This window comes from Choloepus didactylus, chromosome 6 (assembly GCF_015220235.1).
Source record: "Choloepus didactylus isolate mChoDid1 chromosome 6, mChoDid1.pri, whole genome shotgun sequence".
Taxonomy (NCBI): domain Eukaryota; kingdom Metazoa; phylum Chordata; class Mammalia; order Pilosa; family Megalonychidae; genus Choloepus; species Choloepus didactylus.
In genome coordinates, this window is record NC_051312.1 from 98991124 (window position 1) to 99016707 (window position 25584).

The following is a 25584-nucleotide window of genomic DNA, read 5'->3' on the forward strand; positions in this document are numbered from 1 at the left end:
ACCCTTATAGTGATCCCATGAAATGGCTACTTTTATCAATTCCATTTTATGGATAAGGAAACCAAGACCTACAGAAAGTGAATAATGGAGCCAGAATTAGTGCCCAAGCACATGCTCTTAAATACTGTACTATACTATTGACAGTCTCTAAGACAGCCAACATAAAAGGGACAACAATCTGAAGGGTAAAGGTGCTGATTGTACTTTTTGATGTGCCTTCAGACGTTCAAGGAAAGATGTCCAGTAGGTGTTTAGATGTGTGAGTCTGAGCAGAGGAAAGATCTGGTTGCAGATATAGGGCTAGGAGACATAAGCACGAAGGTGGGAACCAAATCTATGGAAGTAGATATATTCCACTAGGAAGAGTGTGGAAGAGAAGAGAAGAGACATCCCTGGGTGAAATGGACAAATAAGGGATGAGGAGACATCTAAGGAGACAGAGAAGAGAAAGCCCAATATGAAATGAGAACCAGGAGCTTAGACATAAGATTATGGGAGTCACGAACAGAGTTTCAGGAAGGAGCAAGGAACAGAGGCAAATGCATAGAGAAATAAAATTTGATAAGGACTAAAAAGTTTCACCGGGTTTAGAAACAAAGAACCTTGGTGACTTTGGTGAAAATGATTTCAGGTATGAGAGCAGAACCTGGGCTGCAGTGCTCTTAAGAGTAAAAGGGATGTGAGGAAAGGAAGATAGAATAGATGACTCTTCCAGCTTAGAAGAAGAGTATTAAGAATTGCTTTTATATAATGAGATGATGGTTGTGGTAAAAACAGATGGACCTGTCTTCAAATCTCAGTTCTGCCAGCTATTAGCTTTGTGAACTAGGGAAAAATACTCAAGATTTCTGAGTCACTCCTTAAAAGTAAGCACTTGATAAAAGTTCTGTATTTCTTTCCAGGCTTGGTCTATGAGAGGCAATCTTTCTTAGCATGAAAAACTCTGAAGAATTGTGTTTGGTTAAAAATTACAGACTGGGGTATGAGGAAGAAGCACTGGCATCTAGAGTCTCTGACCCAAGCCCTACACCTGCCACTAACTATTTGTGTGACTGTGTGATCTTGGGTAAATCTCCTCATTTTTCTGGACTTAATTTTATCAACTGTTTTTTTTTTTTTTTTTTTTTATGTATTTGGACTCAATCTTCTCTAACCATTTCTGGTCAAACATTTGATGATTTAATGACAGTTAGGGCTGGGAGAATATACTATTAGCTTTCAGCTTGTTTGCAGCATGTATTTCTTTCCCGTTCTTTTTCTTTATAGTTGGTTGAAAGAACATTAGAGAAAGGGAATGGCAGTTTCCCTCACCTTTCCAAGCACTGACATTTACTTAGCATGGTGCTAAGAGGCTGGTGCTGAAAATAAAGTCCTTTTGTATGTCTTAATTTGTTCCCTTTTAATCTTTTCTGTTTGTTGAATTGATTTTTTTGTTTCATTACCCTTCACAAGGTCAAGCAGAGCTGCTCAGAAGTTTGCTTGTTATGGACCAATGTCCTACCTTTGAAAGTCTAACGGAACACATGACAATGCCTCAACCCTTCTAAGACATATTAGAGACAACCACATCTGATGCGACTTCTCATGAGCATCTGGTATTTGACACACGTTAAGGACAATAATATGGCTGTTAACAAAAAGTAGACATCACCTATAACAATGCAAAATACATGAGATAAAGAAAACATGCCTCTGTGGCCTATTTCATAAATAAATTCTAGGTAAACTGCATGTATCACCTTTCCCCTAGGGAATAAGGGTGGAAAATGACCTGGTTTGAAGAATTCCTCTTCATCTACCAACTTTTCTATGTATTGTCTTGAGCCTGAAAAATAGCTTCCACAAAATGTAAACCCTTAATTTTGAGCTGTGAGACTGTAAGTCACTGTTGTAGGTGAGCACCTACCACTTGTTATTCCATTGAATGTTTGCTATGTGCACACGTCTCATGGACAACAAGGTTCCTACCCATAAAACGTGGATGGAGAGATACCCTGCTTTTGTGTTACACTGGGTTATTATTAGAGGGAAATTTGCAAACTGACTTGGGCTGTTCTAGAGTTTCATTTTGCATCTATTTCCTTGGGCATTATGGGATGGGAGCACATGAAGAAAACTCAAGAATCATTTGTAAGCTCCCTAAAAAGCTGACTTTGAACCTAGCAGGAAGAAGGGAAGAGTCTCAACACTACAACCCTTTAGAGGGCAAATAAAGACTGAGAAAAAGTTTGAGTCTTGAGCACATGAGGATTTCCACTTGTTGATTTAGGAAAAGAAAGATGACCCCGGGACAATCTGTGAAAGAAGTCTATAGCATGGACTTCAGAAATAATAAGAGGCAATGCAGAGAGAGTGGAGGGCAGAAACCAATGCTATAAGCTTAGATGAGAACTCAGGAAAAGTATTTAGTATTGGGGAGCTGTGATTTATCAGAGCTCTTTAAACAGAGATCTTATAGAAGATCAATAGGATGCCAGCAGCTACTTGAAGCATCATCACTGGCCAAGGTGTTGGCCCACCTCCTGCACTGATTTCCTAGTCACTACCCTCATCCCTCCTGTGGTAATGTTTTAACTTCTGGGTTTTAAAAAGTAAATCATCTTCTGAGAGAGGTTTGATGCTCCTGAAACCAAATGTTAATGTTGTCCATGTGTCTGTCTTTCTTTTCTTTCTTTCTCTCTCTCTCTCTCTTTTTTTTACAGCTCTTAGATGCTTTATTGCTCTATTTCACTCCTACTTGCTGATTCTCACTGCATGAGAGGGAGCTATAAAGATTTCCAAAAGGCAAGCTACCTTATCAACAGAATCTTGAATATAAACAATGACATCATTGCTTTAGCTTCCATTACAAGTGGAATCTTGAAATTCATTGCGACTGGGTGATCTTTATTTTCATATGATTTTTGCTCATTTGCCTGAGCCTACTTCTCCTTCCTCCAAAATATAATTTCAACATCTACATGAATTTGATTTGATTTGATTTTAACTGGATTTTTCTTGTAACCTCTGTTCCAATAATTGTTCTATTCCCCAGCTTGTCAAGGACACCATATTATTGGGTCCTCTTCCTCAAATAAGTTCTAAAATACCTGAGAAATATTGACTATAATAAATATACTTTCTTATGTTTATTAAGCATTTACTTTCTGCTAGTCACTGCCATGCACTTTATGTGCATTAAGCTCATTCACTCCCCCAACCAGTTAAAGATTTTTCTCTTCATAATATATATTTATTTCTCTAATAAAATTACCTCCATTTCCCTCATTAAAACAATTTTATACTTTTTCTTTGGAATGTTAAAGAGTTTAGCAAGACTTTTTATAGATAATTCTTATTTATTGAATAGACTCTTGCCCTACATTTTGTTAATTTACATTAGAAGCTTAGCGTTCTTAAAAGAATGTCCACTTTACAGATCTTTTATTAAAGCATCTTTCTTTAACAAATAGAATATGTCAAATGTTTCCTATGGTCTCATTGGTCCAATACTGGATGAAAGTCGGAAATTCTTAGTCCCTCTCTAAACTTAGGGCCCCAACCCTTTTAGGATCATGAATATCCAAAGTCCACCCACTCTGTTTTAGGGGTAGAACATCAGTTTGAGCAGACTGGCAATGGTCTTTCCACAGTTCTATCTGTGTCATTGTATCAGGGGGACCTAATAATAGCACTAGAAGCTAGATTCTGTAAGGCTAATGAGAAACCTTCCCTTCGATTAGTGTCAACTCTGTGGTTATGCCCTCCAATTCCTTTCAATATGTGTTATGAGGACAACACTTTTTTTATTTTATTATCATATATACAACCTAAAATATCCCTTTTTAACCACATTCAGATATATAATTCAATGGCTCTGTTCCTGCCCCATCCAGATTCTCTGCCCTGATTTTCGTATTGGAGCCTTTTCCTCTGGGATCCATGTGACCACAAAAATAGACTCTAATCTAGACTCTTTCCCCAGTAGAGAAATAAGAAAGACAAATACCCAATCAAAAAATGGTCAAAAGATCTGAATAGACACCTCCCCAATGAAGATATACAAATGGCCACAAAGCATATGAAAAGATGTTTGACATTATTAGCCATTAGGGAAGTGCAAATCAAAACCACAAAGACATACCATTTCACAAAAACTAGAATGGTTACTACTAAAATAATAATAATAACAATTGTGGAGAGGATGTGGAGAAACAGGAACACTCATTCATTGTCAGCAGGAATGTTAACTGATGTGGCCATTGTGGAAGACCGTTTGGCGGTTTCTCAGAAAGTTAAGTATAGAAATACCATATGACCTGGCAATCCTACTTCTAAGTATATGCTCAGAAGAATTGAAAGCAGGGACTCAAACAGATATATGAACACTGATGTTCATGGCAGCATTATTCATAATTGCCAAAAGATGGAAGCAACCCCAGTGTCCATCAACAGATGAATCGATAAGCAAAATGTGGTATACACCAAATGGAATATAATGCAGCCATGAAAACGAATGAGGTTCTGATACATGTGACAACATGGATGAACCTTGAAGATGTCATGTTAAGTGAAATAAGCCAACATGAAAGGACAACTGCTTTATGATCTCAATAATATGAAATAATTGAATAAGCAAATTCATAGACTCAGAAACTAGGATACAGGTTACCAGGGACTGGCGGGACGGGGAAGGAGGGTGGCTAGGGAATGGGATGTTAAAGCTTTACTGGTACAGAATTTCTGTATAGGGTGATGGAAAAGTTGTGGTGATGGATGATGGTGATGATAGCACAACATTGAGAATGCAATTAACACCACTGAATATATCTGAATGTGGTTAAAAAGGAAGGAAAGGTTAGCCTCAGAATTCCAGCAATCAAAATTGTGGGATTCTCGCCAGAGACTCCTTTTTTCCATTCATATCTCCTTTCCTACTGTCTAATGTCTAGGGACTAAAAGTAATACAGATTCTACTTAAAGTAAGAACTGTAAGAACTTATCAAGTAATCTGATTAGGTGAGAGTGTTGAGAGTTGGAAGGAGACAGTGAAACTGGACTATTAGCTGACTTCAGATTTCATAAGAAGGATCTCTGAATGCCTAGAATTTAAAGAACACAATTCTACAACTGTAGTATATAGGAGAAATCAGGCTGCATCCAAAATAAATAAGGCTAATAGTTAATTAAAATTCATATATATTTGAAAATGCAATACACAATAAACATCAAGAATTTTTTTTTACATTACTGATAGCTGTCAAATGTATCTACAAAAGAAACTTTCAAGCCCAAATGGTCCCTACACCTCTTGAAAGCAGGATCTAGCCATGCTTAGCTTGTATGACCTCAGAAGTACCAACTACATAATAGGTACTTAATACAAACTTCTCTGAGTGACAGTTTCCTCATCTGCAGAATAAAAAGATTGGGCTAAATTGTTTTTAGGGTGCTCTTCATCTCTAAACTTACATTAGCCTCTAGTTATTTTTTAACCTATAAGACTGACAGAATGAAATCCTTGCAATTATGCCAGAGGCAGAGTATATTAAGAAAGGAAACAGAACATTACAATGAATTTGAGAGAGAGAGATGGAAATAAAGAGATATAAGATTCTCATTTCTTATCCCCATCCTCAGTCTGGGCCAATCCATCCTATCAGGCAGGTTGTTCGTGTAACAACCTGTTCACAAGATCACTTGACCAAGGGGACAAGTTAGGGCTGCAATCCAGCCTGCACTTAGTTTATCAAGCCATGGGCCTGAGCACAATGTGGCCCCCATCTACAGAAACAGAGCTGTTATGGAATATGGACAAAGGCTCTGGCTGGGTTAGCAATGGCCCAGTATATGCTCACTTTTGAAAAGCAAATCACAAAACTTTTCTTAACCCTATAAAGTATTCATTTTCTTTGGAATAGAGTGATCTTAGGCTTTAGTATTCAATTGGAGAACACATCCCTGTTGGCTTTAAAAACCCTGTTCAAAAGATTCTTTAAACTTTTTATACAAGCTTAAGGTCTACAGAACTGAATTAAAGGGTCGAAATGGAAGATCTGCTTTCTCTGCTCTGAGAAGTAAATTTTGATCCTCCAATGAAATAAAATTCTAAATTTTAAAATTCTTAGAGCTCTATATAAAATAAACGCAGATAGCCTTGCACAGCCCTTTCCTCTATAGTGCCAACCCTAACGTTCATCTCCCTTCACAATTCACTGGACTCACCAGTTCGATGGAACAGAGGCCATCAGGCAATGAAATGGGAAGTCTTTTCAACAGTCCTTTAATAAAAATTCATTCCCATCTCAGCCTGAGGTACCTATTTAGGGGACTCATAACATAACATATAATAAATGCACACATAAAATGATAGCTAACATTTATGGAGCACTTCATATTTACTAGAAATTAATCTTAACACAACAACCTTAGTAAATCCTCATATCAACTCCATGAGATGGATACTACGATGATTGCTATTTTATAGATGAAGAAACTGAGGCTCAGAGAAGTTGTCATTTGCTCAAGTTTACACAGCTAGAAAGCTATAGAGGCAGGATTCAAATCCTAATACTCTCGAGTCTAGAGTGTAGGTTCTTAACCAAATATTCATTATCTATCTATCTATCTATCTATCTATCTATCTATCTATCTGTTTGATCTAATCTAAAAAGATTTGGCTATAGTTAAATGGGAAGTATTTTTCTTCTTAAGCAGAATTCAGTACTTTACTAGTGTTATGTATAACCAGACAACTGTCAATAAATGTCTCTTGAGTGCATTTAAAAGCACAGATTCTGGTGTGCTAGCCCATTTAGTTTCAAATCCTACCTGTCTGACCTCAGGCAGATTAATTAACTTTTCCAGAGGCTCTTCATTTGTAAAATAAAGATAACACTAAAGCATATCTTCCTGGCTTGCTGTGGGGATTAATGAGTTAATATGTGTAAAGTGCTATTTGGCAGATAATAAGATTATATAATGTTAGTGATTATTGGTATAATCATCATAATCATCATCTTTGTTATTACTAGTACTATGTGCCAGACGCTGTTTTTAGCACAGAGGATATAGCAACAAATAAAACAGACAAAAATTCTGCTTTAATGGAATTAACATTCTAAGTGTAAGTTTTAAACATCTTGCCCCACTATTTCCATTTGTTTGTCAAATAATGTAATATGATATTTCTGTAAAATTGGGATAATTGTACCTAACCCATTGGTTGTTGTGAGAATAAAATGGGTTAGTTCATGTGAAATGATTGAAACAGTGCCCAGCAAATAAAAGCACTAAATACATGTTAGTAATTGTAATTAATATCTATGTTGTATATTATGGTTTAACATTACTGTCTTGATTCTTTCTGAGTCCCTATAATTTGTTGTCGTACTGACTTTGCATAGAACTTTTTCACAATTTCTTTGTCTGCAGAGGACTGCATTGAAGTTATGCTTATTCTTCAATTTCTTATTGCTATCCAATAATGTGATGGTTACTAAAGTAAACATAAATATGACCCCCAAACACAAAAAAGCATTCTCAAACAAAGGGAAAATATTCATATGATCTTGGATACAGAAGTAATGTGGACTTTTTTAAAAAAGCAAATCAATTACATTTAGACTGTTTCATCACAGAGAGTTATTTGAACATCAAAGAATGGGAATTCTGGAGTAAGACCAATCTAGGCTCAATTCCCAGCTCTGCCATTACAAGATATTTCGTGCTGACTACTCCTCTTAACCTTCCTGCCAGGATACCAGGGTTGTTCTGAAGATTAAATGCGAGCTTTTGGAACAGGGTAAGCTCCCCGTCCTCCCTTCTCCTTCATACCATACAATGAAATTTTAACTGAGATTTCTTCTTTCAATTCTTGAATTCTTATTGAAAAAACTTCTCCTTAAAAGCAGCAAAACAAAACAAAACAAAAACACACACACAAACCATGGGAGTGGGGAGGGAAGAAGAAGAAAAAAAAAAGTGGAGGCAGTAGTAAATGCCACATATTAAAAAAAAACAAACACAAAACTGCCTATATCGAGAATGCATTAATTTAGAAGAGGTGTTTCCTTTAATGTGAACCCTCACATACATCATATTGCAGAGAGAAGAGGCTATAAAACCAAATGTGGCAAGAGAGGCCTCTGTGACTGTGGGAGGTGATTAACCTCTCTTTATTTTCCTTAATTCAAATTAGGTTTAGTGATCACGTACTTCAAAAAGGCAGTGAAGGTCTTTGAAGAAGAAGCTGTTGCATAAACTCAGGAAGGAACTGTGCCTTATGAGCCATGCCCAGAAAGCTTCCTTTCCTGGTTTTAATTATAAATGAAATTAAGTGTCCTTTAAGATTATATCAGCTTCTTCTGGGCATAAGAAGGCCAATGAATTGTTTAGCATCTTCTTTCTTTTTGAATGGCACTATTTCCCAGATTAAATTGTGTGAACACGGCTCAAATTTCCTTTCGGGATCGCCAGACTGGTGGCAGAGTGGATGTGAGACTGGAGGACAGAGTGAGATGCTGTGCTGTGGTAGGAGAGGGATGAGGGCTCTGCAAGTGCATTAGCTTGGGTGCGGGATGCCCTGGTTGGAAATCAGGCCCTTCAGCTCATCAGATCAACTTTGCAGGGTTGGGAATAATAGAAGAGAAAAGGAATGTATGAGACGTGCCTGGCTCCTCATCTGTGTTCAATGGACCAGCTGTTAACATTTTGTCCACATTCCTAGGAAAGTACATGTAGGATACAAATACTGCTACATGATTAGATGAAAACAACAATTATCTCATATCAGTGTGAAGTCACTTATGGCTTTAGAAACATGCACCTTTTAAAGGGAGCCTATAAATGTAATAATAAAATGGGAAATGTGTGACTTTGCTTATGGGAACAAGAAGGGTTGCTGTTAAGAATGATAAAAGGACTTAGCATCATCAGCTTTCTCAAAGTGTCAGGGAATTTACCTATGCTAATAAACATTTTTCACCTGATTTGTGATAGCAATAAAAATAAATATACATGAACTCTGGGCTACAAAATAGAATAAACATATAGAAAGATTAATAATGACTAATATGGATAGTGTCTGGATGAAAATTCATTTGCTCTTTTCCCCTGATCCTCACAAAAATAGCACAGATACGATTATTTTCCTCATTTTCTGATGAGCAATTTCAAGCTCGAGGCAGGTGAAGTACTTAGCTAAAGACATATAATCAGTACAGCTAAGGAAGGTCTTAAGCCTACATAGTCCCCAGCTCCTAAACACAGACCCCAGCTCCTAAATGACATCATATTGCCACCACCTCAAACAAGAGACCTTCTTGTATACTTTGCCGCCCGTTCTTTCATTGTCTTCTACAGTTTTATGTTTAAGTGTATTTAAGTGTATTTATTGTGGATGAGAGTGCTACCCATTTTCAAGAGTGCTACCCATCCAGTGAATACCCCAAGCCAGATTGTTCCCCTTGAATCAATCATCAAGTGTTACCAGCTCTATCTGATTAATAAGTAATTCTGAATCCATTTGTTATTCTCGTCTCCAAAGCATTAGTTCAGTTCTTCATATTTGCAACCTTATTACCTAGACTATTTCAACCCAACTCTTTTCACACAGCTGACAGAGTGATATTTCTAAAAAACACAAAATGAATCATGACTTTTGCTCAGCTTAAAACTCTTCAACAGCTGCCCACTCCTTATGGGTTAAATTCCAAAATCCTCAGCTTGGTAAGCAAGGCCATCTCTGATCTGTCCTGGCCTGTGTCTCCAACTTATCACCCATCCAATAACCCTTAGCCAAACAAAATGACTGAATGACTGGCAGTCCCAGAATGCGCCATGATTTAAAAACCATAAGGCTTTATTCTTTGCTACTCCTTTTACATGGAACACATTTCTTCTGTCATCTGACAATCCTGAAAGATTCAGCCCAGGTACCCTCTCCTCCAAGAAATTAGAGGTAGAGTTAGGCGATTCCTCCCCTGCTTACTTTTAGACTCCACATGTATTTCTATAATACCATTATTATGTCTGGAAGTTATATCTTTATTTTGATTTTACAGATTTTGAGACATTTAAAACATTAAAGGTCCAGATAAATTTGCTGTTATTTTGCAAAGAGAGAAAGCTTCCTTTCCCCTATTCAATGAAAGATAGGCCACTATAACTTTGGTTTATGACTGAGATCTGGTGAGATAAAGATCTGGCTGTAAGTCTCCAAACTAGGAATGCCTTGAGGTTGCTAGCTTTATGATTTCTACAATGGAAGTGAACTACAGATGAGGATTCACTGAGTTCTGCAGAGAATATTTAGAAGCTAGACTAGCAGATGGATCTATTAGAAAGTGAGGTTTGGTTTCCTGTAGGCAATGCTTCTTATAAATGATTAGGAATTGGTGAAATAAGGTATGGGTGGGGGACATTTCTGTGTGTTCACACCTCTGCAGAAGGGACAGTCCAAGATCATGTTTGCTTTCATCACTACCTCTTGTACTACGCTGATTTTAGTTACCGAGAGATGGGGCATACCAGAGAAACTGAGGCAGTTTAGCTGATACATATCACAATACACGAATCTTTACATGTTAGTGAGTCACTCAAGGGGAAGGATCGTGTCTTAGTCACCTTTGAATCCCCAGCATCCAGCATAATGCCTGGCAGCTAGTAGAAGTCTCATGAACATATATACTTCAATGAATGCAGACCACATTTTGTGAACATACAATGTTTCAGAGTCCATTTCTATCCAAAATCTGCCAGCATATTTTAATTAGCCTTTATCTGGTTAATCTCAGCCTGTTTAACAACTGCAAAATAACAATAATCAGGGCCATCCATGTACAAGAACAAATGGACATATGGCATACGTGTTGAGAAAACAACCAAGAATACTATTTTCTCAGCCCTAGGAAATTCAAAAGTTTAACCACTCACCTTCTTCCAAAGTAGAAAAATCAAGTACAACATCAAAAACTACATTTTTTTAAAAAGAAAAAGATATGCACTGGATAAACAGGGGCCCCAGCAATCTCATGTGTTTTTCACAGAACTCCGAAGTTTAGTTTGATTCTTCTATTTCTTGCTTTCACAGGGTTTGAAAAGTCAATTACTCTGAACATAATCCTCAGCCTTAGGAGCTGGCACTTTGCCAAGTAATTTAAAGTGCTTTCCTAAGGAAAATTTACAATTTGTCTGGTTTCTTTTTAGATGACATTACAGAAGTAAACTGTGTATACAATTAATTTATCCCTTGGTATTTACTATCAATTCAAAGAACTGAAAAGTTGGGTAGTTCCATTGAAATCCAGGGAATGCAGATGACTGGCTCTTATTGTTTTTGCTGATTTTCCTCCATTCTTCTGAATACCAAGTAAGGATTAAGCTGGTACATGTGAATATGATATCACATGATAACTTTCACAGAGCTACGTCTTCTACTAATCTGAGGCAGTAACTGTTGTATCAATATGTGCATGCTTCTGTAAAAGACTACAAGAAACTTCCAAACTCCCTGAAAAAATATACATCACCACATACTACAATTTAAAGGTAAGGCATTTCTTTAACATTTTTGGTCAGCTTTTTCTGCTTGTAACTAGGCAAAAAGTTGTTGTAGTGCAGTATCTTGCACTTTGTCTGGGCTTGATCAGTCTTGGTTGAATGAATCAATGGATATGTTCAATCAAGGATATCTAAAAATATTCTGTTTAGATGCCCAAATATTTTCAAATTTCCATGCATGGAGCTAAGACATTGAACCATGAAGACAGTGGATTGGTTTCTCATCATCACCGGAGTTGGGCAAGGGCTTATCTATCTAATTCTAAGGCCTCATCTACTTCTGACATTCTACGAGTTATTCAAGGTCACAGTGGACAAAGCAAGTGATGGTGTCATAAACAGAACCCAGATTTCTTGAATTGTGTCCCTAAATTGTTTGCTTCCTTTCAAAAAACCATCTGCCCAGGGAGGTATTTTCCATTGGAGAGGAAGTAAATAATCTCTGATATTAATGGCTTAGTCTTCACCAAGAATTGATAATTACCTAATGATTCTATAATGTGGACAATGGCCATCAAGGCAATTTAAAGTGAGAATGCAATTTACAAAGTGAGCTCTGGTTTACTGTTAGTTGATTGCATGCATGGATTCATTCATTTATGGAGTTGTTTTATGTACTTACTAAAAACTGGGTAAAGAACAGCTTGAGCCATGACAAGTTCCTGAAACAGATCTGCCCGGTTGTCTGTAGAACTTATTTCTATGTTTATTTATTCACTCAATAATTCTGAGCCCCTGAGGGTGAACATAACAGTGCATAAAACAGACACAATTCCACTTACTGATCTTACAGTGTACAGTGTGAGGCAGGCATTTAGTTTAAAAAATCACATAAGTAGAAGTACAATTATAAATTGCTTGAGTTTTACGGAAAAAAGAGAGTATATAATAAGGGAGCTGATTTTCTTTTTCAGGGGCTCCTCTGAGGAAGTGCCATTTAAGCTTAGATCTAGGATGACCAGAAGCTCACCAAGCGAGATTAAGAAGAGCTTTTCGTGTTGAAGGAAAAGCATGTGTAAAGCGCTTGAGACAGGAAGAAATTTAGTGCATTTTGTGAATAAAAAGAAGGCCAGAGGGAATGATGGTGTGGTCAGCAAAGGGAAGAGTGAAATGAGATGACATTTAAGAGGCAGGCAAGGCTAGATCATGCAGAGCCTGGATGCTAGATAAATGACTTTTTGCATTTTATCCTAATGCAAAAGGAGAGAGATAAGCACCGATGTGTATCTTTATCAGATCACTTTGTATTGAGGAAAATAAGCCAGGGGGACATTAGAGGAAGTGGTGAGACCAAATAAATAGGAGACGCTTGTAGGTGGAAGAAGATGTGAGCCTGGATTTGAATGAGAATTGTGAGCGAGACCAAGGTATTAAGGATGACTCCTAAGTTTTTGGCTTGAGAAATGGAATAAATATATGTGCTATATACTGAGTTGGGGAAGTTTGAAGAAAGAGCAGAAGTGGGGTGGGGGAAATCAAGAAATTTGGTATCAGTGTATTGGTGATAAGGATACTAAAATAAGTATGCATAAAAATTTTTTTTCTTTACTGAAGAATAAATAATGGAAAAAGAAAAGAAATGGGGGGAGTGGGAGAAATTAGAATAAATAGCAACTAGGATCTCCAGCAAGCTGGGGGAGGGTGGGAGCTGGTACAAATCAGAATTGCTAATTGTGTATAATTTGAGAAGACATATTCAACATTATAATGTAATTTTTAATTTGAAAAAAATGTATTAAAAAAACCCCACCCTATGGTCTTTATAATAAAAATCACAGAAAGTAAACTCAAAAGAATCTTATCTGGTGGTTATACGCAGAAGGTAGACTCTATCATCTGTTTTTGGTGAGTTTTAGAGAGGGATTCATCAGGATCTCCGGTAATGTGGAGGGATGCCAATGTAACCTTTATGTTCATTGAAAAAGAGTATGGTTTTTTAAAAAAGATTCCCTGACACTGAGCCAGAGGAAGAAAGATGAGAAGGCTGGATAAAAATTGAGAAAGAAGATAAAAAGAGAAATGGGTAGAGACTTTTTCCAGCGAGCAAAGATGTCTCTGCCATCATGCCTCCACTGACACAGGTGCTGGTCAGCAAAGTCTGTCACCTGGGTTGGAATCCCAGCTCTGCCACGCATTAGCGGGTGATCTTGGGCAAGTCATGTAACTTCTCAAGCTTCAATTTCCTCATCTGTAAAATGAAGATACTGATAACATCTACTTCTTAGGGTGATTGTGAGGATTAAAAGGAATAATTCATAAAAAGTTCTTAACAAAATGCCTGGCACAGAGGGAGAGTCCACTAATTGGTAGGTGCTTTTATATAGCTGACTAGAGATGCATAATTACTGGAAAATTATGATAGTAGGCTTGTGCACCTTCTCACTTCCCAATTGCTATGGTGATTTGTCCTCTCAGCTCAAAATTGTATAGTTCTCTGTATCAAAAAACAGGTTTTTTTTTTAATGACTTGTTAAAATTATGGAAGGATTTAATTAATATTTATAAAATATTCTGAGATGCTTTGAGGCTTCAATCAGTGCAAATTAGTGAAAATGCCTCCGCTGATTAAATAGCCAAAATGTGTTCTCTCATTTATTTCCAGACATGTTAAATTGAATATAAAATTTATTTACTTCCCATAGAGAGGATGATAACTGATTTATAAACATATCCTTTGAGAATATCTGAAAACAGAGATGATGTTCTGAGGAGACCATCTTGATATATCCATTTTCATTTTGGATCTTTCTAAAATCTATATATTCTCAGCCTTAACAACACTATGAAGATATAGCAAGATATCCAGTCTGAAATGTAACTATATGAGAACCCCATGGTGTGTAGAAATATTACAATTCAAATATTTTTATTTAGACTGAACTGGAACTCTCTCATGTATGACTGTATTCTATTTTCCCTACTTTCCTATTTCTTTGACTCTGGCAACTACGTGAAGACGGGGTTTTATTATTTACCATACATATGCTTGGGAATATCACTGCAGAATTATATTCAATCTTTAGACTTACAAAGATTTGTTTACACTTAAAACATTCTGAAGTCAAATCTAGACTCCACATTCATTAGAAGTGTCATACTGCAAGAAAGGCCTTAACCCCTCTGAGCTTCTGCTTCCATATCTAAAATGGGAGCAATTACATAGGAGAATAAATGTAAATACCTAGCATACTAATATAGTGTCAGATAAGGTTATTGTTCTTTGTGGTTACAACAAATCAACTAATTCTATAGTTTTTAGACAAGTTGCTTAATACCAAGGAGTCATGTCTCATCTATTAAATGACAGCAACAGTACCTACTTATTAGGCCATGTTCTGCCTGGAACAGCGTTATTAAATAGTATTCAAAAAGTACTCAATAGAAAAACATATAAACAGTATACTATCAACTAAGGTTATTACAGTCTGGTTGTTTGAAATACCAGTTTTTTTCATTCCTTCTTTTTCCCGTCTTTTTCTAATGTAGTACTCAAGAAAACTGAAAAATTGTAATGGATCAATTTAAAATATTTTATTTCCTAAAAGCCTTTTTTGCCTATTGAAATGTGCAGAACCCTTCTCCTTTGATACGGGAGAGACAGTCAGATACTAAATCTAGGTCAAAAAGGTTATGTAAAAATATAAATATATAATAAAAGGGATATTCTGCTTTTCAAAAAAAAGTACTCAATAAATGTGCTTTCATCCTTCTGTATGAGAAAAAAAAAATGGTGCTACTTATATTAATATCTCATTAAAATGCATGGGAACTGAGAATTATTTGGAGTACCATGTGATCATGTCTGAATGGTGTGTGATCACATTCTAGAAATAAAAAGGCAACATTCTTAATTTTTCCCATTATGCCAAGGGAGCAGAACATCTCTCCATCTTGAGGAAGATGTTGAGTGAAAGAGAAGTGAGCAGAGGTGGATTCTACCCATCCATCCTTTTGAAAGCACATGCAGTTTGAGAAGATGAACTGAGGAAGCGCATGCAGTACCTGGTCATCTCAGAGTCAGGGAGCAGGCCTAGGTGGTAGTGGGGGTAGGGAGCTGAGAGAAGGAAGCTTTTGTCACACTCAACAGGGGAATAGTGCCTGGGAGAAGCAGGCTTATCACACAGTTTGTTCACAGTGCTGTAAACAGGTTCCGGAGGCCTGGTGGTACAAGAAGAAGAGAAAGATATGCATGATTAGCACATATACTGAACAACTATGCAACTAGTAGCATGTTACCATATGCAAAAGCATAAATCCCAAACGATGCCATGGGCTTTATTAAGTCTGAGTTAAGAATCTTTTTAGGAAGCAGGATCTTTGGTTAGAAATTAGAACTTTGGCTGACATTTGGAACTACTAAAATTCATATGCCAGATAACAGAGTCATGAGCCATCTATAAATACCATCCCTATTTGGATAATCCAGTCTGGAATGAAGAATTGGGGGATTCTCTAACAAAATCCTTCTTAAACTTTTGTTTCATCTTAAATGTTAACTACATAGAACTTCCCTGATCACCTTGCCCAGGATACCCTGCAATTTTTCACAGCATCCTCCTCATATTTTGTATTTTTCTCAGCATTAAGTGACTTTTATTTTCGTTTTTTTGTTTATTATTTGCTGTCACCCTCACTACACCATAAATTTCATGAGACCAGAGACTCCATTTATTTAAACACTTAAAACCGAGTTCACCACACAGCACATTCCATAAATATTTGTTTAATGCACATATGAATGAATAAATGAATGCAAATTCCCACACTTATATTTCAATTTGTGGGAAAGGGGTTGGTGTGGGGAAGCCAGCCTTACTTAGGAATCTAACAGGTTATATGATCTGCCTGACTCCTCCATATATTTATATAGAAATTGTCCCCAAAAACTGATTTTAGGGAGTTTTCTATGAAAAGGATAATAATATTTTAGTGAACTTTTATTTAACAAATTAATCTAGGGATACTAACATGTTACCTAAAATAACAACATTATTATAGTTGTTAGTTACAGGTATGCAGTAGGATCAAATAAATTTTACATAATGATTTTTGGACAAAGATCCATGTGTTACAAAATCCTTGGCTATTAAAAATATCTCAAAAACCTCTCTCTTTTAACACATGGTCTGGAGTTACTATCATTACCTTCCCTTTAAGATAAGAACTAAAAGTTCTGAATTGAAATGGAAGCGCTCTTTGGCAGTCTGGGCATGAACCCTGGGAGGGTAAGTTTGCTTAGGAAAGTAAAGAAGAGATCAGGACCAAGGGGAAGGCCCAGGAGGCTGTAGCCAGAGGAAGCAGACCTCATCCCCTGGGGGCATGAGACACCAGGAGCAGCAAGTGGTGGCTACCTGCCTGGGGAGAGGTGCAGGGACTAGAGGTGGTGAACTCAGTGAAGACAAAGACCATGTCTTATTTGCTTCTTTAGCTCCAACTGCAACATAGAGCCAAATGTATAACAGGTATTCAATAAATGCTTCCTGAACTGACTGAGGAAGGAGAGCAGATAGGGAAAGGGGATAAGTAGAGCAATAAAAACAAACTTTCCTAATTTACAATATTATGATGGACCAGTTACGGCCTCAACATACTATCTAGAGAATAGGATTCTTCCCTAACACAAAGTTTCCTATCACACAGAAGGAGATTCCTTGATCTGTTCATAGTGGAAAGGCTGAGGAATATATGGGAGAAATACAGAAGCCAATTTTATCCTGCAGAATAACTATCTCAGTAGTAAAATGAGATGCTTTACAATAGACTTTGTTCTATTCCAGTGGATCATATAGTAACATTTACAGGAAGAATTTAAGGTTTCTTAAATAAGATAGCTAAAAATTTTTCTTAGATTAGGGATGCTGATATATATTCTTAGCTAAGACCAATGCTCCATTTTCAGAAAAACCTAATGAGTTTGCAAATTTCTGTTTATCTATTATATACATGTACATATATACACAGACATATGCATATAATGGTAAACACCAGCCCTTAAAAAGGGCAGCTGCAAAATCATTCCTGAGTGTTTATCGGTTTCTGTAAGTAATTTACTTTGTGTGATATGACATATGGGGACAAATACTTTCAGTTAGCCACTGAAACACATCTTTAAAAACAGTCATACTGGATTCTGTTCTCAATTTCTTATCAGTCTGTTTTTGCTCTGTTGTTATATTCAACTTTATGAAGAAATGTGCACATTGCCCATGGTTTGGAGACAGAAAGACCCATGATGCTGGTCTGAGGAAGAAAATCGGCCAGGAGAGAGCTCAGTCCTGTCTGCACCTAAAATGTGGTTGTCCACACAAAAATTCAGCTTGGAAAGGCCTCTGTATTAATGGGCTGTATAAAAATTCACTAAATAAGAAATGAAATGGCATGTATAAACTCTATGGAAATTATTCTGAGGAGGTTATCACAAGAGGATCTGATATTATTCTCCAGTTTTTTCACTTTTCCTGAGATACTTCCCCTGTGTCAGAGACAGCTGGATTGTTTCCGAAATATCTAATCATTGCTTCTTTCTTATTAATAGAAACCCAGTCTTCCACTGGTCACTTTACCTGTATTAAAGACTTTATTTCTCAGTTTCTTTGTAGCTACATGCGGACCTATGAATAAGTTCAGCCTAGTGAGATTTAAGCAGAATGGCTGCTTAAAGTAAAGATGATCTTGCTGGGACCACTGCAATTTTATTCTTTTCCACTTCCTCCCTCTGCTTATCTGGAACCCAGACATGATGTCTGGAGCTTCAATGGCCATCTTGGACACTGAAGCAAACTTGAGGACAGAAGCAACCACTACGGACAATGGAGCATAAAGATGTAGCTTGTGTCACTGATGACAGGTCTCCAAATATCATCACCTCTGGATTTTTTTATTATGTGGGAGAAAAATAAACTTCTGTCTTATTTAACCCAGTGTCATTTCTTTAACCTGTTATATAAACAAGACAATATTAACAGATATATTCCCACAAAACCTAAGATTGCAAAATCTAATACAAAAAAATAACTACAGATAGAAACTACTCTAAGGTGTTAATACATTTAATAATGTTGGCAGTCCATCTAACACCTCTGTATATGCTGAAAAAATGTAAAGAATGCTATTCTCCCACTATATACTTTAGAAAGCCTGTGACAGTTTGAAGAACTTGTTGCCTCTCTCTTTATATATATAATGGTAGCTGATCTAAACTGTCAGCATAGGGCATAAGAAAGGAACAAATGACTTCTTAAGGTCATAAAACATTTTCATGGTGATGTCATTTCAGTAACATTGTACTTTCTGTTTAGGAGGGCTGATTCAATTTTCTCAGTCTGGTGTTTACTCCACAGACCAAGAAAATGTTATTACCAATTTTCCCAAAGTCCTTTTACCTTGGGGACACATTTTTAGAGTCAAAGCTGGATAATACACATTTCCAAAAAAAAAAATCCCATTTATATGGTACTCAACTGAATTAAGGGGAAAAAATTTTACTCTCTGAACACTATAATAAATTCAAGACAAGAAAAATGAGGCCCTGCAGTATGTCCAGTGTTAAACTCTTAAAACTTTTATCTCAACTTTTTTGGGACTGTTTTATGGAAATAATACTATTCTATGGTTCACGTGTTTGGTAAATTTGGTGTTTGGGGCAAACTTCAGTGTCTTGGATTTCAGAAGGAAGCCCAATAAGTTTTTGCCTACAACTACTGCTAGGATTGTTTTCATAGTGAATCAATCACTTGACTAAGCTCAAAGCCTTCTCAGCGCAGAGATGCAGATCCTGTAAGGTCATTTTTAGCCACCATTTGGGCTTTCATTCTTTCTTTCTTTTTTTTTTTTTTTTGCTTTTATTCATTTATTATTTTCTTTCTTATCATTTTGTACAGTCACTCATTAAACAGTAGACATATCAAATTCATTCTCTTTTCTTGATTGTGAGAACATTTGATATCTCAGCCAAATAGGGAGATGAAAAAACACCAAAATACAGCAAAACATTTCACAAACTGGACTAAGCCTTCTTGGACTATTGACAAAGTCTTGTAACCAAACAACTAAAAAATGTCAGTGAGAATTTCCTTATGATGGGGTTCACATTTGAAAATGACTTTCAACTAGTTTCATTACAGTCTGTAATGTATAGTACAATATAAGCGATAGCACAACATACACTAAGTACCTCACAAGCTGCTGTCTGAAAATAGGGAAAGGCACATAATATGTACTTGATTAGTCTTTATTTGAATGAATAGATATTTTTACCATTCTCCAATGAGAGAAATGGGAAAAAACAAAAAAACAAAAAAACAAAAAAACAAAAAAACACCTTTGGTTCTTTACAAGGATGCCACGAGTTATTCTGGATCTCCTAATCAGGTTACATTTTTTTTTGACCATCATCAATACTTACAGATTATATAGAAGAAGAGAAATCTGGATGTTGTCAGCTAGCAACTGATGGGCTTTAAGTATTTAGTGTGCCCTGTCCATCCACCCTCAGAGATGGGCTTCATCAATGCCTGCCCACAGATCTGTGAGGGTCACCCCACAGCACAGGGCTCCTCAAAGACTGATCAGTCCTGAGGGCCAGAAGGACTAACGCTAGAAGTCAGCACTCTTAGTACTTCCTTCAGTTATATTCTCTGTGACCTCTCCACCAGATGGACAAGCAATGCCAATTCATGAGTTGTCAGTGGGGTCTGGGTGACAGGAACAGATGCCACCATCACTTCACATTTAGTCAGTGAGGAAGTGCCATGGGGAAATGACTGTCAGCAAGGGCCTGCTTATCCTTTTATTAGCCTCCTGAGTGACATGGGTCAGAAGGGAATGAACGTGAAAATCAATCCTAGTGAACGTGAAAATCAATCCTAGGTATGTACAGGGTCTGTTAATTCTGTGGATGCCCCAAGAAGGTGGGGGTGGGGTGTTAGATATATTAATGTATCTCTAAGTGAACCTAAAAACAAATCATTTATCTTGCTGTCCACTTATCAGGGACCATAGATAAATGGCTTTGTAGTCCCATCTGCTGAGCCCACAGCCTTTATTTGCATATCTATGGGTTTATAATTGCAGGTTCTTGTACCATATAATTAGCACACCCTGGCCCTTGGTGATCTAATTTTTCTCTGAACTCCATTAGCACTTGCTATTTGTTCTACTTCCTTGGCATTTTCAATTGCTAATCCATGATGCTGATGTGTTGGGGGGTGGGGTGGGGAGGGGGAGGGACACACTCCATCCACACCCTTTTCTAGGTAAAACTACCCTGCTTACAACTGCTCCTCCCCATTTCTGCATTAGACTCCAATCTAACTCAGTCCCCTCCCTAGTCAAAGCTGATTGGACAGTTGGTCCAGGCTTAGGTATCTGAACCTACAACCAAGACCTGAATGCTAAGGTTCAAACAATGGACGGGGCCAATTCAATTCTCCTATAGAATGTTAATAAAGGGGCAGAAAAAGGAATTTCCAGCTGGTAGAATAAAGGAAAGATGCAGACATGGTGGTAGTAACTGTGCGTGCTAATTATAGAGCACTAGAGTAACACTCTACCAAATTTTGCTGTGAAAGGGTCTAGTGTCTCCTTAAATCTAGAATAACAGTCTGGCTTCATTCTTTAAGGGGCCTATTAGGCCTCATGTTATTGAATATTCCTGATGGTTTCCATATGATATTAGTTGTATAACGAGAATCAACTCCTGTCTCCTACTCTGCCTCCTTACTTGAGTTAGGTCAAATCTCTCTTGCTTGCAATCAACAGAGTAGAAATAAAAAAGACACTTTTTGTTCGTTTTTACTGTCCGTTTCTGATCACCTGAATTAGACTATGCCACTCAAATATGGGCAATCTAGCTTGGACTTCTATGTCATCCCACAATCCCTGAGAACAATAACAGAACTGATCCAGTCTTTAACATATTGATAATTTGTTCATCATGAATTTTTTGCATTAATTTTATTTTCTAAAATATTGCATTAAAATATTATTTAAGTTAATTACTGAACTTTGGGGTCTCCCTTAAATTTTGCACCCAATGTGTCATTCACTTTACCCTAGTCCAGACCTTACATCAAGAGGCCATATACATGTTTATGATGACGATGATGACTTTGATAGAAAATAGTCTTCATCTTTGTAGCACCTGAAGATACAAGATCAAAGGAATATGGCTCCTTTCTCTTGGAGGTCACAGAGAGAGTGAGTCATACTTTAGTGAGTCTTCCCTAACTCCCCTGAGACGCTGCCCTCAAAGTCCTTGGGCTATTTCAGACAGTGCCCATACCTCATTGTACTGTCCCATTTGGTTCTCACAGCTAATTCCTTCTCTAGACTATTAGTTTCCAGAGGACCAGGGCCAAATCTCATTTATCTTTGTTTCCTCATTGCTTTCCTGGATGCAGGAATGTATGAATGAAACATGGTCATTGAAAGGGTGAAAAGCTGTGTCAGAAAAAGTGATCAGTACTTTATATTCTGTCTTCTTGAGCCAGAACTAAAAGGCAGAGGCTAAAATTGCAGTAAAAGGGATTTGGATTATATATGTGTGTGCCTTTGAGCACAAATCCCTCTGTCATGTTGGCCAATAGAGATAAATCTGTAAACCATTCAGATTCTCAGGCTCTCATCCTGCTGTGGCCTTCTGTGGCTGCCCTAATGGGAAGGGCACATCCAACCCCATGCCATACATAAGCAGGACATAGAACCAAGCTACATGTATGAGACAGCTGGGATGCAAAGGACTCAATGCCTAAGCATCTAGTATATTGCCTGGCATAAGCTGGGGAAAAAGGCTTTTTAACCTTAAAAGAGTGCTCTCATGTTTCTCTTCATAAATAGTATGCTATTTATGTACAAGAATTTGGAGAAGTAAAAATAAAAGGATTGAATTCCAGGTCTATGCTAATAGGTATTAAGGGCAGAATTTTGGAAAGTCTTAAAATTAGTTGGGAGGTAGGGTAGGACCAGGTTGTGAACTCTGTGGCTCAACATACGAAATTATATTATACTGATTAGGAAGATACTGCCTTCCATTGCACTAAACTTTAAGGAGAAACGTGTTAATCACTTGGTGAAGCACTGTATAGGAAAAGCCGGTAGAGGGGTTGGTCTAGATGATTTGTAAAGACCCATTCTTCCTCCTAATTCTAAGCACCTTCAGACTGGTCCCCAGAGGTTTTTCTCTGGCTCCTTGGTGTAGGTGCCTATTTGCACCACACTGACTTAACTTCTCCAAAACCTAGCTTCCTCATTTATAGAACTATAATAATAATAATAATAATGATGATGATGATGATGATGATGATGATAATAATGAAACTTCTCTGTATACCAAATTTGTAAACTGTAAAATCATATCGTGACATATTATTACTAACCAGCATGATAAGTGCAAAGAAATAGCCCTAGGTTTGGATATTCTGGCTCTTTCAAATTCTACCTTGTGTGACCTTCTGATATTTAACCTCTCTAAGCCTCAGCATCCTCACCTGCAAAGTGGGGATAATAACAGCCTGTGGGTGGCTGTGAGAAATAGGAACAATGCATGTAAAGCACTTAGCTCAGGGCTTGGCTCACTGTGAAGTCACCAAATGGCTGTCAATATTATCATGATAATAGCTATCAGGCACTAAGGCTCACAGGGATGCACAGCCTCTGAGAAAGTTGCTCCACTCTGTGTAAATACACAAAAAAATAATCTTCCCCCTCTCATTTACAATCGGGCAATTCACACATTAACACGCTCATATTATGTGTATTCTCTTCAAGAGCACTGAAAAAAGGAAGTAACAATTGGTGGTTTTAGTATCACAACATGCACCACATAATGGTGCCTTTTGCTCCTGACACTGAAAAGGTAATTGATCCTCCATCATAGCCCTGGAGGTTGATGCCCAATTTCTCTGACCCCCTCAATTATTTTCATTGCCTCTAACAATACATCAGCTCTGAATATAACCCTGAATTTGAGTCTGCACTTCATAATTTGCTTTCCTGTTAAGGGTCACAGCTGTGGTGTCATATCCAATTGTTGGGTCATAAGTAATTTGTTATTAATAACAGTCTATGTACCATAATTTGAAAATATTTACTTTTTAAAAATAGAAATTAGGGTTGATTCAACATTTTCTCCATACAAACATCACTTTCAGTTGCAGTTTATTATGTTTGCTTATCAAGGAGAAAAAGGGCAGAGTAAGAGCTGTACCATTTAAAGTAGTTTGAAAGCTTTGAATTATTAACATGCTTTACTGTCTCAAGTGAATATTTTGGATTTCAATAAAATTAAGCACTCTCATGACATTGGGTTATACATGGGTTATGGAGTGTTTTATTGGAATAACAAGTTGAAAATCAATGACCCTGACAAACGTGACTGTAACAGTTTATTTCCAAAGAGGTTAGACAGCACCTCCCTTGGTATCAGGTGAGTTTGTTCAGCTATGGTGGTATTTTTGTGGCATTCTGAGAGATGCTAAAACAAATATTATCTGAGATGCATAGGGTCAATGCTATGGCCAGACCAAGGCATGGATTTTATATAGTCCTATCATGGCGTTTAACCTCTTACATTTTTATAAATTTAGTTTTAAAGGTTTTGTTCTTTTTGTTTTTAACTAAAATGAGACAAAATATAAATCTTGGGGGGGGGGCAGGTTAATAGTCATCTAACATCTTAATGGAAAATAATTTTTTAAGCATAAACTAAATGGAAGAAATCATATAAAAATGAAAGGTTTGATAACATAATTTAAAACCACTGAAGTAAAAGTGTCATAAACAAGTAACAAGCTGGTGAAAACATCTGCTCAAATATGTTTATCAATATTTTTAAGGCACTCATACAACTATAAGAAAAACAGTAAAATTTCATTAGAAAATAGACAAAGGCTATTAGCATCCAATCACAAAAGAGAAAATACAAATAGCAAACAGACACATGCATGTAAATGTTTAACTTCACCAGCAATGAAAGAGATAAATATTAAATGATATGCCACTCTGCCTGTTTAAAAATAACAAAGAATCTTAAAATCAATAAATCACAATTTAGTTGTGGTATGGTGAGACAGACACTCATACTACTGGTGCTATGGAGTGTAAATCTCCCTTCCAACATTTCAAGAAAACAATTTGGGAATATATTTCAGAAGTTTTAGACATAGTCTTGTCCTTTGGTTCAGCAATTCTACCTCTAGCATGCTATCCTAAGGAGAAAATAAAAAACGTGTACAAAGATTTTCATGGAAAGTTATTGTGATTTGATATAAGAGCAAAACAGAATAAAACAAAACAAAAAGGAACAATTAAAACATCCAAAAAGGGGACAAGAGAATAGAATGCAAGATATAGCCATAGGATGGCTTACTGCTTAGCTATTGTTCTAGTTTGCTAATTCTGCCAGGATGCAAAACACCAGAAACGGATTGGCTTTTATAAAAGGGGGTTTATTTGATTACACAGTTACAGTCTTAAGGCCATAAAGTGTCCAAGGTAACACATCAGCAATCAGGTACCTTCACTGGAGGATGGCCAATGGTGTCCAGAAAAACCTCTGTTAGCTGGGAAGGCACGTGGCTGGTGTCTGCTCCAAAGTTCTGGTTCCAAAATGGCTTTCTCCCAGGACGTTCCTCTCTAGGCTGCAGTTCCTCAAAAATGTCACTATTAGTTGCTCTTGGGGTGTCTGTCCTCTCTTAGCTTCTCCAGAGCAAGACTCTGCTTTCAACAGCCATCTTCAAACTGTCTCTCTTTTGCAGCTCCTGTGCTTTCTTCAAAGTGTCCCTCTTGGCTGTAGCTCCTCTTCAAAATGTCACTCTCAGCTGCACTGAGTTCCCTCCATTTGTCAGCTCATCCATATGGCTCCAGTGATTCAATTTAGACCCACCCTGAATGGGTGGTGTAACCCCTCCATGGAAATTATCCAATCAGAGCCATCACCCACAGTTGAGTGGGTCACATCTCCACAGAAACACTCAAAGAATTACCATCTAATCAACACTGATGCATCTGCCCACACAAGATTATATCAAAGATAATGGCATTTTG

The 25584-nt window shown here is 37.1% G+C and overlaps 1 protein-coding gene across 16 annotated transcripts in view; it reads right to left on the reverse strand.

Annotated features, from left to right (window-relative positions):
- DLG2 (discs large MAGUK scaffold protein 2) overlaps positions 1-25584 on the reverse strand; it is a 2332374-nt gene that overhangs the window by 427281 nt on the left and 1879509 nt on the right. For 13 of the 16 annotated variants that reach the window (XM_037840899.1, XM_037840898.1, XM_037840904.1 and 10 more), the window contains one exon: positions 15544-15699. The exons of the other annotated variants lie outside the window; for them this stretch is intronic. In XM_037840899.1, coding sequence (XP_037696827.1) covers positions 15544-15699 — 156 coding nt within the window. The remainder of the gene's footprint in view (positions 1-15543; positions 15700-25584) is intronic. 16 annotated transcript variants of the gene reach the window in all.